The following is a 15,733-nucleotide window of genomic DNA, read 5'->3' on the forward strand; positions in this document are numbered from 1 at the left end:
CCCTCTAGCGTAATTTACTCAGCAAAATTTTGAATCTTAAATTTGAATTTTTTCATTTTTTAATATTTTTTTCTGTGATCTGGTCCGTGATCCGATCCGTGGTCCGGTCCGTGATCCGGTCTGGTCCGATCCAGATTTTGTCGAAGCCGCTGAAATAACTTTTTTTAAATCCATTTATATCGTCGTCCATAGACTACGGAAAGCATAAAAATATATTATAAAAAACAAAGATCTGTTTTTCTGTTTGGACAATATTTTGAAAAATATCGTTATCGAGTTCAAAGTTTCTATATTGTGTTAACACCGACTATTTAAAATTAATCACTATTTCCCTTAGGATGCGAAAATGCTAGAAAACATTGCTATGACGTCTGTATTTTATCTAAATGCTTTGGGATTATTTACCCAAGTGACATCATTTAACAATTGCCCATCAGAATATTTACCGCAAAGAGAGCCGGTGATTTTTTGTTACTGGATTACACGTTATAAATTCAAATTTCATTTGCGGAATCGAAAAATCTGTAGTAAAATTTTGAACGCGCGATAAAATGTGTCCAATGCTTTCTAACCTTTTTCCAACTTTATATGTAGAAAGTTAAGAATAAACGAAGGAGGTAACGCAGCTGTATGTGATGAAATATTTATTTTGCTTTTAATTAATTATCACCTAAAACAACCCCTGATGTTAAAAGAGCCACTTTTAACCTGTTTAGTGGTTTGCATATGTCCGTGTTAATGTTCACTTGATTGATGTGCACTCTCAGTTAGCCGTCAGTTAAGGATCGATTTGCTGATACAGCAAGGCTGGACTTAAAGTGCCGCTAATTTAAAACAAGCTAATTTTAGGTTTGAAGACTTCCTCAGTGTTAAACCCCGATATATCACTGGTGTATACAAGGGTTGAACTCTCGAGGAAAAAAATGATTATATATTTTAAACAGGCATGAACGCAAGGTCATTCTTAAACTTAAATGGAGGCGAACATCCTCGTTTACCCTCTGTTGATTATTCAAAAGTAATCGCTTGAAATTAGGATTTTTCATTTTACACACGGGTTTTTACTGTCCTCTTCATCCTCTGTTGGTTGGATTTGGATCTCAAGATTTCCATTAGGGTTTTGGCAAGATGCCTCCTCTTTTTTGCAGAAGTAGTTTTAAACCGTCACGTTTTCGTGCCATTACTGACGTTAGTTAAGAAGGCAGGTGTTAATGTCATCGATATGTTTTCCCTTAGTGTGCGTCTGCAGGTATTTATCTTTGTAAACAAGACTAAGAAGACGAACTCGCAAATGCAATTAAAATCATCCACGAAACCTTAATACAAATTATACCAGAATGTCCTTTCCGCATTGATTTGCAACATGGTATAACATCGCCTTTGAAACACAGCGTCCCTCACTGAACCTGTCCTGTTCAGTTGCCAATGGAATTTCTGGAGTTTTGCGACAATTCATCATAGGGAAAAAATTAGAAAACAATAAAATTCAAAGAAAAATGCATGAAGTGCGATTTTTATATTTTTGAGTCATGCTATCTCAAGCGATCGTCTGTTAAGAAAGAAATTAATTACATAGAGACTGATACATACATGGCGCGCGTAGATACGGAATTTCCCTTTGAGTGTTAAACTAGATGTCTCACGGGTGAGCGCAGTGAACACGTGAAATATAAAGTTGAACACTCAAAGAGAAATTCCATAATTTCAACCCATGCCCTAACAAGTTTGTGGGACAAGTCAAAGTATGACGAAAATTTTCCTACTATAAAATTTCTTACAGATAGCAAGCAACAAGTAACAGCAATTGTTTCTAGTCTTTGCAATACGTGTTTCATTTTCAGGCTCAAGTTATGAGGCGGCAATAGAACAATCAAACAAGAAATAAAGTTTATGTTATAGATTTCCTGGGGACCTTGCAAATTGGGTTCTAGCACGTAACCTACCCAAGCTTCATATAAAAGTTAGTTATGTCCGTTTGTACTCTCTATTTCATGTGGTAAGTTTGCTTCATATATAGCATTCACCTGAATTCTTTTGCAGCGTGATTTTCCACTTCCTTTTCAATCTTGTTTTGTTATGCTTTTCTATCCATTTAATCGTAAAGAAATGGTTCGGGGGAAAAAAATCGGGAAAAAAAATCGACGTTGAAACATAACATTTATTGTACTTTTGTGATCAAGCTGCTTATTCTCATCAAATTCATGAGATGACGCGACAAACCAATCGCAGCGACTGAAAGAATGAAAGCAGAGACTCAGCGCCGGACACGAAATCCGCACAGCAAAGCGACGAAAACATTTCCCGCTAAGAAAGTTTAAGGTTACCGTATACCTTCAGATCGGCAATTTTCTTCAAATTTGGATTTTTGGGTCAAAGTAATGGCCGAAGAGTGAACTCTAATTTCTGAAAAAAAAATTGAAAAAAAACTTAATATTGGCAGAGAAATGGAGGTTTTACGTTGTGGCAGGAAGTAAAAGTCCCCTCTTGATTGACAGCCCTATAACGCGTATGCAATCAACCGAGATGACTTTCGCGGGAATATCACCTATTTGGATACCACGAATTGGCTGGCTACTCACCTCTACTCAGTTGATCAGCATGGTTAATCCAAGCATTTTTCGTATTAGGTGTAATTCTATTAAGTAATATGTAAACATGGACCACGGAAAACTCCTTGGACCAGTTTGAAAAGCGAAAACAGCGAAGAACGATTGAAAATGCATCTCAGAGTGAAGAAGCGAAAATCGGCCTCGCGGATGAAGTTATGGCGATCGTATCCAGCGGGCAAAAAGATCGAGTCAAGAGAAGAGAAAGGTTCTGTAAAAATTTGGGAACTTGACAGCGATAACAACGATTTTTTCAGTGACTCTTCTGTTGAGTCCGATACCGATGAATCGTCGGACTCATTGAGATCCATTGGAATATTATCCATGCACATTTGCTCCGCCGCGCTTTTTTTGTTTGTTTGTTTGTTTGTTTGTTTTCTTCGCCCAGCCACTCTAGCGTTCGTATCCTATTTCGTCTTCCCCAGTTTGACAGGCCAGCTTCAAGAAAAACCGAGCTACAGCAAAAATTATCTCTCCGCCCTGAGCGCATTGCGAAACACAAGGGTGTTTTGGAGATTCGCGGGTAAATTTCACCGCGAGAAAAAACTTTCCAAACGCTGATTGGCTCAGTGATCTGAGAACCCAGTTGAAGGCGTTTGTGGGCGGAGTTTGTTTGCGAAGCAAGAGATTTTTCTGAGCGCTGTTTTCTCGAATAAATGTTTTCGCTTGAAGCAGACACTCTAAAGAGTTACAACTCAAAGGGAATTTCTTCGATTGTCCTCAAAAAAATCGTCTGCGAATTGTTCATTTCGAAATATTTTTCTCCGAGAGCGATTTTTGTACGATCACCTCACATTTTTTGAACACTATTTAGAAAATGTTCTGTAACTTTTTACTGCAATTGAATATGGCAAAATGCAAACACTCTTTTTTAGCGCTTTTTGTCCTTAAACCGGGGAAAAAATAAATTGGCGAAAAACAAAATTCGCTTTGACTTGTAGCTTCCAAAAGGTTATTAGGGCACTCGTATTTAGTGGTCCTGAAAAACTCGGCAATTCATTTCATTTCAAAATTCTTGGTATAGTTTGATAGCCAGCTCTATAAGCGTTAATTTGATGTGGGGGGTTTAGGTATCTACCGCTTAAACCGGACGCGCTACATCACTTCGACGCGACGCACCCCTAAAGGTATACGGTAACCTTTAGAAAGGAAAGGAAATGGCTATCGGTGAAAGGCAAAAAGAATATTAATTAACTCACAAGTATTCTGACGGGGAAAAGCAGGGATTCGTAGGTGGAATCGGTCATCACGAAAGTAAAAGGCTGTACAAAAAGTGTGCAAGTAGTCCAAAGTTTATGTGTTTGGCGACGTGATTCAACGCAGTGTATCAGATAACGATAACTTCTCAAAGTTTTGGGAATGGAATAAAGGTCAGTTACAGAAACGCTGCTTCCAAACTTTATTCAGAATTTATTTACTTATGTTGAAGGCTAAGAAGTCCGTTTTTCTCGGTATTCTGCTAAATGAAAACCATTGCCTGAAAGCTAAGCTTATGGAAACCAAATTCATTTATCGTGTTGTGCATGCATGCACTGAGTTTAAGATCAAAATATCTGATAGAAAGAAATATTTTCCCTGCGTTTTTGACAACCTAAATTGATCAGTCAAGCCCAGTTGACTCCATCCTCCACAGACCGTGGAAAGCGCCGAAAAAAGGATTTAAACCTTCCTTAATTTTAATCTCAAGCGTAACCGGAGTCGGCGTAGAATTTTTGCCGTGGAAAAAAAAACAGATAAAGCTTTATATGACGACCAACTTCTGGTCCTTTTGTTTCCTTGCAAATTTCTATGTTGAATGAAAAGACATTCGTGTTATTGATATCTCAGCAAGTGAAAGGAAAAACTGTTTGTTACATTTGTTATCGCTAGAGTTCCGAGTTCTCTAGTTCCCGCGTAAAGCTGCCATAGATCGGGAACCGTGGTTTACCGGTACAATAGAGCATAGGTTTAGCAACTCTGTTGACCAATCAGAACGTGCGTAGTATCTCAGTTATTTTATAAAACGTTATATATAATGTTTTAAATCATTATAGTGATTATATACTCACCGCCTTGGTTAACAGTCTGATTCGATGATATTTTCCTCAAGAATTGAACGTTCCTAAATTCCAAATGGGTTAAGAGCAGGTGGAAATGAATACTTGTTTTATGGACATCAGTTATTAAAAATATGTAACTCCATCTACCTCACAATAATTTTATGGAACTTATTTCCCTCCTTGATGAATGGATTGTGATAGATACATGAGAGTGTCGGTAAATATCTCCTGAGACATCCATTAACACAACGTAAGTGTTTAATTAACTATACCGTCAAACCTGCATCTCTGAGCCTGCGTTGAGCCGACTCTCAATATTAAGCGAGCGGTAGCCCAAGTCCCACAAAATGTACCCCTTATTATCGGCAAATTGTTCATCTATTAAGCGGACACCTCTACAAAACTGACGTGGATACTCAAAAAGTCCAAAAAACGACTGAAATGGAGATTTCTAATGTTTGTAGCCTGTAGTAAACAGATACTTGTAACTAGATTCTATACCCTTTGATTATTCCCAATATCTTAAAAAAACAAACAAACAAACAAACAAACAAAGCTCTAAGTTTGGACAAGATAACAGCAGAAATATCATTGCAATAAAAATTATGTTGAAAGAAGAGCATCTCATCTTACTGAATCAATCAACCGGAATCTAGAGCATTCTCCGCACGTGCCCGCTTAACGCAAGTTTGACTGTATAGTGAAACCGCCTTACGACCACCCCGTTAATACGACCACCTTGTTATTACGACAACTTTATTCTGGCCCGAACTAAAGCTCAGTCAGTAATATTCTTATTCAAAGAACTCCTCCGTTAATACGGCCAGATTTTCACGGCCCGCTGGTGACCGTATTGACGGGGTCCTACTGTATTTACACAAGTTTGAGTCGCCAACTTATTTTTCATTAATTGTTAAAGAGCTGCCCTTCCAAGCAGAAGAAAACGGAAGTTTAAATTTAAAGTTTAAAGTCCAGTGCACAGGATAAAATTGTCGAAATTTCAAATTCTGCTCAGTGGAGGATTGAAAACCCGTAACTACAATGATACTAGTCTTCTTCAAATACCCTCGAAAAATTATTTTTAGCTGCGGTCTAGCTTGTTTGTATGCTAGGCATTATATTAGCAATTATAGTTGACATTTGTCAGTAAATCAAGCAAACGAAAACCCCGGGCAAAAATCAATGTACAGAGCTGAATGTATTTCTCAAAGGACCTCAACTGAGGGTCCAGCAATTACTACACTCTTTATTTCTTTTAAGAATATGTTTAATAAGAATGTCCCGGCTGAAATTTGCGATATTTCAAGAATATTTTAGGAATAGACTCGAGGCTCATTGAGATTTCGAAAAAAATATTTGAAAAATGTGTAAACTCAACACAACAAAATGTTTTTACCGAAGCCGTATAAAATTCTTTCTTCTCTAAGCGACAAAGCTAGGCAAAAAGCAGCAAAAACAGCACTAGCCGTATATTCGATACTCTGATGTCTGCAGGCTGGCTCCGAGATCAATCTAATACCATAAAGACACTAAATACATTTGAAAACAGAAATTTCATACGCTATATTGTAATAATATTCCCAAGGATATTTTCAGCCTTAAATCGGCAGAAAAATAAGAATATAATTCGGCCTCGGTCGAATAAACAATATTCTTATAAAAAAAAAAAAAGAGTGTTGTCCAGTTTGGAGTTCACCATGAGCGCGGGATATAAGCATGGTTAGCCTATATATTCACAAATTCCATTTGCAAGATAACTTGTTTACAGCTCTGCCTATTGCTTCATTCAGGCTCCTTTCCACCAGTATTTGCGAATGTTTTACTTTAGGTCGAGAGCAACCTTGTATCAATGTATTAACGTTGTTTGTATTCAACAGTAATTTTAAATACGAAAAGGGATCAGAGTATTCATGTAAAATTGAAAACTGTTAGCATATAGCTGCCTGTCTCAACGATTTAGATTTTTTCAGTCAGTCTGAGCGGTGATGTCACCGGATTTTGTTGAATACAACACGATCTTAATGCTTGAACCAAAAAGTCGTGTAATTAATTGTCGTTGTGTATACGATATTTGTTCAGGTAAGGATATGTCATGGTGATTTGGTAACTTATTTTATGACAGAGAAAATGACGTCACTGTGATTGACAAACGCGTAATCGTATGAAGCATCGAGCAATGAACGCCTGAGAACACTACTCGTGATGCGTGAAAATTTTTTCAAATTGCACTCGCCTAAAGGCTCGTCCAATTTTGAGAGCATTTTCAAACATCACGCGTATTGTAAATTCTTATTAGTTGCACTCGCCTATACCTATTTTTGACAACTTACGTATTCTGTAAATACAATCTACAACACGGCAGTAACAGCAATGTCAAAATATAATCAGTAGCCTGTTCCAGTCTCTCGGTCATTAGGGACGGCCGAAAAAGCGAGAGGGCCACGAGTGGGATTTGGGAGAGAGAGAGAGAGACAGAAAAAAAAAAACAGGGTCGCCCTCTCCCGTTTTCTCTCCCAGACCCCGCTCGTCGCTTGCCCGCTTTTTTGGTCGTCCTCGCATTGACCAAAAACCTGAAATAAGAGGATCTCCGCTTAAGAAGTTGTCTCGTAAAACACTTCAATATCAGTCGGAGTGAAGTGGCTGCCTCCAGCAAAGAATGAACAATAACCAACAGAGTTCCCCGGGGGAGGAGAGTAAGTAGAGCCACAGTAGGTGAAAGCAGTTTGTCCGTTCACAGCATCGTTTGGTGTGTAGATGTCGTGCTGACCAAGGTTTCCCCCGAAAGTAGGTCCATAACTGGAACAGCTGTACATGGCTTTGTTAAAATATTGGTCCTGTATCAGTTTGACAGGATCGTATCCATTGGTGTTGTAGAGCGAGAAAATGAAAGCTTTGCCTGAAGAGGAGTAGCTGCAAGAACCTGAAATTAAAGTATATCACAAAGCAAAAAGCTTTTTATATTATCCTCACCATCGAAAAAATATTAAACTGTGCAGAGTTAATTGAGGTTAAAGGAGATTTAAATACCATTGCATATAGGAGAAAAAAATCAAAAGTACATGTACTGGGGCAGCATATTAATTTTTGATTTTAGCTTAAACAGTCTTTACGTCAAGTTGTAACAAAGATAATTTGCTCTTTTTTCTTGTCAAAATTCATATTCAAATAACAACTGCGAAATTTTTATATGCTCATTGGTATATTTTTATAGTCAATAAGACTAAAGACATCGAGATGACATCATCGCATGCGGATCTTAGAAATTTTTCCAGACTATCAATTTAAAGTGGCTGACAGATGAACTTCCAGCTCTTTTCCTTATTTGCTGTTTGATGGATCAATGGAACCATTCTATCAGACGATACGATAGATTCACAAAAATTTTTCAAAGGCTAAAAGTTCGGGTGCCATTCGCAGTCTTTGAAAAAGTGCTTACTTATTCCAAATTGCACGAAAAAAATTATTTGATTCGCTCAGTTACTAATTAGATGCAATTTAATTTCAACATTATGCCCTCAGTTGCATCTTTTTTTATTCCATAACTTTCTGCACTGGCTGGGAAAGATTGACCTACTCTCAGCCAATCAGCACTGTGAAATTTTTGCATGTATATTATTAATCAATAAGTTACGATAACTATTTCAATATCTTTTTATTTATGATACTCACTATGCCAAGATACGTCCATGTATCCACCGAATATGTAGTCGTTAACTTTGATGATAGTAACAGTGGGTCCCTTTCCATCGCACTTGGCGTGGAATGTTGTAGTTTGCCAACCATCTGTCTTAGCATGGTAACACCTCACAAACCTGCTCAAGGATGCGCTCATGAAGATTGGGTCCAAATAGAGCGCCAGCGTCTCCAAGTATTTTTGTTGCTCTAGCTGACCGCCAAGAATTATGGATGCACCAAGGCCCCCTGGTTAAACAAAACAGTAGGTGCAGTGATTTTGTTTTCAATAGCTGAAGAATTGCTTGAGCTAAGGGTGTCTGGGGGTTCTTGTGTCATCTTACTGATGCGAGTGGTCTTACGAAAAAGAACATGCTTCGACATGGGTCGTTAACCACTGAAGACGTTTCACAGTAAAGAACTAATCCGAATCAAATTTTACAAGCACCATTTCTCATTTCTAAAGTGTAAATTTTCAAAATGCATACTGATTGAACGTAATAGTTATAAAGCTTATTTCTTGTTGCTGTAATGCCTTGCTCAGCAAAGACTATAAAATTGTACCGAAGGATAGGCCTAATGCATTTATGCATGAATACGTCAGATGCTCAAAATTCACACCGAAGCCTCGCTATGTAGAAATATTTACTTAAATCTCTGGCACCTTCATGCTGTGGTTAAGAGGGCATTATTTACGTATTTACATTTTTGCTGCTTTTTGTTCTTCAAAAGAGAGGTTTGTTGGTGAGATTAGCTAGTCTGACGTCATCATGCATAAGGGCTGTTGTCATAACACCCTCAAAGAAATTAATTCTTTGTCAATATATGCAACAGAAACAAGAAGCAGAATCTTCCTTGATGCCAAAGGCTTGAAAGACTTACTCCTACACAGAAACTGAGGACTGAGTTTTATTAGCATCTAGTTAAGTATATCAAACTCACGGTGACTCTTGCAAATGTAGGATCCCACAGTATTGCTGCAGTAGTTGTTGACGTCACAGGCATGTAAGTCGTTAACACACTCATCCACATCTGCAATGGAAGGATACTGGTACAAGTGGATGTCAATATAACGATAACATAGGTTCGTAATGCGCACATGTGTTGATGATTGAAAATTTTTAAATAATTTCACAAATGCTGATTATTAACCTGATCTGTGTTGTAGGCGCGGTGGGCTAGTGGTTAGCACTTTGAACTTTGGATCGAGCGGTCCGGGTTCAAGTCAGGGAGAGGACACTGAGTTGTGTAGTTAGGTTAGACACTGTACTCTCGCAGTGCCTCTCGCCACCAAGGCGAATGAATGGTTATCGGAGATTTTTGCGCTGGGTGTAACCCATCCTCGGAGACCCAGGGGCAGCTAGTCGGGGCGTTGCGATAGTTCTAGGGGAAAGTCTACTTCAAGAGCTGGAGAGCCCCTGGGAACTTACTCTTACCGAAGTAGTTCCAGAAGTGTTTGAATTCCGTCCCGCTGATTGGACAGAAAAATATTTTTCTGGCCAATCAGCGGGCCATAAAAGTGCCTTGAAGGCGAAGTGAAGGGGGGTAGTAAAATGTCGTCAAGTCGCGACGAGTCGAGTCGAAAGAGTGAGACTTGGAGGGGGACTTGGCGATGTGGAGGGGGGCAAAATGTCGTCGAGTCGGGACGAGTCGACACGGGTCGACTTCCGGAATAGTCGAGTCGACAAAGTGAGACTTGGTATAAAAGAAATTCACGATTCAGGTTTCACAAAGTGAAATCAAGTTGGTACGTCTTGAAAAGAATCATGTAACTCAGTTATTGTCTTAAACGCGTGTAAACGGAAATATTATAGTGTCCTTATCCGTCTTGCATTTCTGCCCTGTGTAACAAACTTGACATTTACAAACGTATCCACTGGCTGTAAATCCATTCAGACAGGTCGCATTGTGAAGGCATGGGTTACTAGAACATGGGTTCTGAGAAGAAGAAATCAATATAAAACGTTTCAATTTTAAGCAAAACGTTTTGCTAAATTACCTTGAGTCAAAATCGAAAAAAATATTTTTCTTTTGATGGGTCATTTTCTCTACCGATTTTCTACGTCTAGGGAAAAAATGAAGAAAATCTATCGACTAGAAGTTAGAATTTTTGCAAAATTCACCATCGAATTACATAAATATGTACTTTTTCATCTGCCTTACAACACCCACGTCATCCGTGTACTGATGAAGTACGTGGTTGCAGACTGCTCGGGGATATGATTGTCCATAGCTTGTTCATTTCGACAAGATGGGTCACTTAATGCTTCCGATCATGATTACCAATGCCCGTTTTCGAGGTAAATTTAGGCAATTCTCTTTGGTTTATGGAAATTAGATCATTGACGAGTTAATTCATATGGAAATACCATAAATCATAAAAACTACTAGCTGCGTAACTCCATCTCTGTAAAAAAACTTGTACCTTCACAATAAGCTCAACCTCAGCTGCAAAATATCGGCAAGGCGCTGGATTTCTAGAATTTAGCCAAGGAAACGATTGTGTTTGCATTCCAATCATACTGGGTCACGTTTCCTAGAGAACTCTCCTTTTCCTACTTTTACTTATTTGGCCAAGGTAGTAACATAGTATATTTCTATTTGTTACCTGTCTTTTAAAATGCTTTTAATCGACGTTTTTAATTGGCGAAATTTGTAATTCGATGCCTTTAAGATAAAATAAAAAAATTAAAACTGTTCCATTATGATTTTCTTTTCTCACCCAAATATTCTACGATAGCTATCTGCGGTTTGAAATGGAAACAAATTATATATTCACAAGAGATAATCAAGGTAAGTACTTGGATAATCTCGCGATATTCAGGGTGACTAACAACCAATCCTCCAGAGACATTTTTTATATCCCATCAGGTGGGTGTATAGTTAACCCGTAGAAAGTGTTCTTATGGCATTTAAAGCGAACGCCCATAGAAAAAAAATGGTCATATTTTAGTGCTATATTTCGCTTGCAACACATTGCCAAATTTTGCGTGATTTTTTCATCTCGTTTCGGGCTCAAAACTAACTTTGATCAGTCATACCATGGAAACCTGAGCGTAGTATATAATAATAGGTCCGCAATGCGTACTTGTGAGCTTTCGGCTTAGTTTTATTTCATTCGGTTGGAGTTTGATTCTAATCGACCTCTTCATTCACACTGTAAAATGAGGGATCGTCACGTGATTAAACCAATGCTGAACAACTGACAGGAATGGATTACTGGGGATATATAGCTTGTGCAACCATTCCCTCCCCACGGCTTCATTCATTGCAGTCGATCGCATTTTTTTTTCTTTTTTTCTTTTTATTTTCTTCTTTTGCATATTCGGAACTGAAACCTGCAGTTAATTTTTCTTATTCTTTTTTTACTTATTTGTTTTTCTAGGGTAATCCTTAATCTAATTTATATATTTTTCTCATACTTATTATGATTTTTTGATGTTCCGGAATTTCCGGGATGTTCCGGAATGTTCCATGTCCCTGGTTTTATCGACGACCGCTAAAATCTCGCATTTGGTTCTGAGAGGAATACATCCATTTTGAGTGAATTCATAGGATATGCAGAATTGACGGATTTCCGTGAATTTTTGCCGAAACATTCCAGGGATACTGACAAACGAAAACGTGTTGGGAAACTGACATTTAACATATTTTTCCCGTGGCGTCCATTCACGCAACACATCTCGCATATTTTTAGCCACTCCAACTTTCAGATATCTAGACAACCAATCCGAAAATCCAAAGAGCCTGACACACTTAAAATAAAACCTCGCTTAAATTGTATTTTTATCGTAAACTTCATTTTTTAAGCTTTCATCTGATATATAGTTTGTTAGGGTTGTATTGAAACTGGCGTGCCTATGAATTTCTTCCCATAAGACACCCCCGAAGATTAAAAGTAACCTTAACCGCAAGGTGCCCACTGTATAAGCAATAACGTAATCTTCTACATTCAAAGTGCCATTTTGAAATCCTACACGCTTAGAGACCTTGACAACGTTTTGCATGGAAATGTAAAAAATTCTCCGAATTTGATCTTGAGCGGACAACAACAAAGTATACAATCATCGTTTAGACTTCTCTCGATTCCTCCTTAACAGGCTTTTTCGGCGTATTGCTCTTCGCCGCCATCGAGCAAACACCCCATCGGATAGTTTTGTCAAGATATGTAATAGGGGGCGGCAATAAAAAATGCGCGTAATCCAGGCGGGCGGTTCCTCGTGGGTTCACCGCTATGTACGCTCCCGCTCAAATTGCTTGAAAAAAATTGCTTAAAGCGCCAAGCTACGCGGGCTAATATCTCCGTCGATAGATATTTTACCTGGAGCTAGCGGAGCACGTGACAATGGAATGTATCAGGCCTTCTTTTACATATTTTGGCCTCATCGCAGGCAGGCTTGACTACCTGAGTTTCTCGGGAAAAAATAACACTTTTAGGTAGATAGTTCCTTTATTTGAAAATTATGACACCTGAATCCGCTGTTCATATTCTATTCGGGGGCGCCGGGACCCTTCTTATTTTGGGTAAAAATCGCAGAGGGAAGAAAAACTGGCAGTGCAAGCAAAAAAACCGTTGCAATTACTTTGCCCGTCACCGGCATAGCCTGGTAAACATCTACAGCTGTAGGAACCAGCAACATTTACACAATGTATTTGGGCATGACAGGAATAAGACCCCAATTGACAAGTTAATAAAGATGGTGAATTTTAAGCTCGGTAATGAAATGTGAAGGTGAATTAATCAACATGACACGAGCGTGGGACAAAGAAAAATTCTGAGTCCCCGACAGGAATCGAACCCATGACCTCCCGAACACCGGGCGGGCGCTCTATCCACTGAGCTACGAGAACTCATGGAGAGCAAGGTCATTTAACTGAGTTCATTCACCATCTTCATTAACTTATCACTACTCACGATGAATTCGATAGCGTTGATCCTAGCAGTATGCAGGACACCTAGCATATATGAACTCGGTTAAATGACCCTGCTCTCCATGAGTTCTCGTAGCTCAGTGGATAGAGCGCCCGCCCAGTGTTCGGGAGGTCATGGGTTCGATTCCTGTCGGGGACTCAGAATTTTTCTTTGTCCCACGCTCGTGTCATGTTGATTAATTCACCTTCACACCCTAATTGACACTCGTCCATATCTGTAATAAGGAAGTGAAACAAACCTTAACTCAAGGTGGCTCAACACAGTTTCCAACAGTTAGATTTTGATGGATCATTATAACCACTCTTTTATTGCGAGACATTTTTTGGAATTAGTATATCCAGAGCTCCACAAGGCTTCGCATTAGTTTGCGGTTTGAGATAAATGGCCACAAATATGACGATTTTATTTGAAAACATTAATTAATAGAAATCTCTTCACGAAATGTGGGGAAGAAAAATCCGTCATACTGATAGTAACAACAAACTAAACACAAACTACCTAATACATAGACAGGTCGGTTACCATCAGCAGGTCGGTGACTGGGGAGGCGGTGGGAAAAAGTTTCGACTTAGCGACAAAGTAGCTGTTCACAGGATAACGATGATCGCAGGAAGGGCCGCGTGTCACATATAACATAACTTTTAGTTACACCTTGGATACGAGCATTCTCCTGATTGGTCAGAACAACTGAACCCGCAGACTGTTGACAGACAGGAAATGCCTTGCACTAAAAGGACATCATGTTTTCAGTTGTTCAACATAATGTTTGTTTTCATCACCTGGTGCTACAATCATAATATCAAAACACTGCCCAATCATTGGTGAATACGTTGGTATCATTTTGGTGACACAATAGGTTACCATAGCAACAGTATGACCGGCTAAAACACTCTTAATTTACAGGAGAGCTGACCACTACATCAGCAGTAGAAATAAACGTACTTGTTTTTACCTGCGTTCCAGTGTCCATCTTAGTCCTTTAGAAGAGATTTTAATGAAGCAAAGCCGGTTAACATGATCTTGTCTGCCACTTTGTAATTTATGACGTGACGTCACAAATTTCGATTTTCGTTGCTAAATATTAACGCGGCCGCTCCCCCGATGAGAGTCAATAGTTAACGACGATAATGGAAGCTTGAGACGTAATCGGAGCGTCACATTTACAAAGCGGCAGGCAAGATAATATTCGAAATGTATACCGCTTTCGCTTCATTCAAATCCCTTTTAAACGGCTAAAGACACAGCAGCACAGGTAAATAACAGTATGTCTATTTTTACTGCTGATGTAGTGGACGGGTCCCCTGTGCTTTAGGGGCTTGTAATGCAAAAATGGCACGGTGAATTTTTTTGGTATATACATATATTTTTCAAATTTTGATAAGTATGATAAGACACAACTTTTGGCAAAGTTTAAAAATATTCTGTACATAGGGTCCAAAGCCACCTTAAATTCTCAAAACTTTAAGGTGGCTCTGAACCCTATAAGCATATTTTTTTAAAACTTTACCAAAAGTTGCATCTTATCATGCTTATTAAGGAAGTTAGCGCTAATTGTTTCTGCGCATCGTTACTGCGCACGCAAATTCACACGCCATGTCATGCATGAGGTTATTTCAAACATTCTGTGTACAAACATTTTGCTTAATAGCCAGCCGGGTCTAGCAGCAGGTCTCCCAAGGTCTCAAGTGAATGGCTCAATATACCCTTTGAGAGATCAATAAAACAAACAACAGAAACGGTGTCTAGAGCTGTTTTCATTGCATGGTGATTTCCGACTACAAAATAAAACCGAATAATCACAAGATGCTATCCGTTATATCATTAAGCTTGTGATAAAAGTAAACAAAGTCAACTCTTTCAAGGCGAGGGAATGAAGGGAACCACTATAATGTTTTGGGAGGTGTCAATTGACCATGACATGGATGTCCAATATCAAAGAAGAACGCCATAAACCAAGGGTGCATGTCTCTGTCAACCCATTAGCTGGCCTATGGCCGCCATCTTGTGCGACTCCGTCGTCGTCGTCGTACGTACGCGCCCACGAGAAATGCTTCTAGCCGTGATAAACATGACAAAATCAATTCATGGGTTTCCTTTTCCTTCCTATATCGGTGTGGGGCTACACTTGGCGGAAGTTCCGCTATAAAGGTTGGTGGTGACTTTTATATTTACTTGAACCAATTTTTCTCACCATCACAAGTGAGTTCGCCATCCCCTGCGTAACCCGACAACAAGCTACTCGAGAGATCTAATTGCTTTCAAGGAACACCCAAAGACTTCTAAACGCCACAGAACAGCGCCTGCAAACATCCCCACCTACCTCAACACAGGTTTATAAATGGGTACCGCGAATTTAGTGCTGCGTGGTGGGTACACCCTGCTATGGATTTTAATGTCATCCAGGGGGTGTAGGAAAGTCTAGTTGCCTCATTCCACCAAAACTAAACCGGAGATAAGTCAGCCTGATAAGCCACTTGGCTCGA

The 15,733-nt window shown here is 39.1% G+C and overlaps 2 protein-coding genes and 1 pseudogene across 3 annotated transcripts in view; 1 reads left to right on the forward strand and 2 right to left on the reverse strand.

The window, feature by feature from the left end:
* LOC145495612 (uncharacterized) overlaps positions 1 to 15,733 on the forward strand; it is a 265,207-nt gene that overhangs the window by 130,052 nt on the left and 119,422 nt on the right. The gene's annotated exons all lie outside the window — the stretch shown is intronic.
* On the reverse strand, positions 6,950 to 14,090 carry LOC145494101 (uncharacterized). Its single transcript, XM_081473572.1, has 9 exons — positions 14,030 to 14,090; positions 13,435 to 13,464; positions 12,901 to 12,938; positions 10,926 to 10,984; positions 10,743 to 10,794; positions 10,183 to 10,255; positions 9,260 to 9,457; positions 8,315 to 8,566; positions 6,950 to 7,565 (listed from the first exon to the last, which is right to left on the reverse strand). The coding sequence occupies exons 1-9, from the start codon at positions 14,088 to 14,090 to the stop codon at positions 7,237 to 7,239; spliced, it is 1,092 nt and encodes a 363-aa protein (XP_081329698.1). The 3' UTR covers positions 6,950 to 7,236.
* The window catches only part of LOC145496065 (uncharacterized), an 11,393-nt pseudogene continuing 9,827 nt past the window's right edge, over positions 14,168 to 15,733 (reverse strand). Inside the window, exon 2 of the transcript XR_014050513.1 lies at positions 14,168 to 15,733. This exon is cut by the window's right edge and continues 217 nt beyond it. The product of XR_014050513.1 is annotated as an uncharacterized LOC145496065 (transcript).

The sequence above is a fragment of the Orbicella franksi genome, chromosome 8, assembly GCF_964199315.1.
Source record: "Orbicella franksi chromosome 8, jaOrbFran1.1, whole genome shotgun sequence".
Taxonomy (NCBI): Eukaryota; Metazoa; Cnidaria; class Anthozoa; order Scleractinia; family Merulinidae; genus Orbicella; species Orbicella franksi.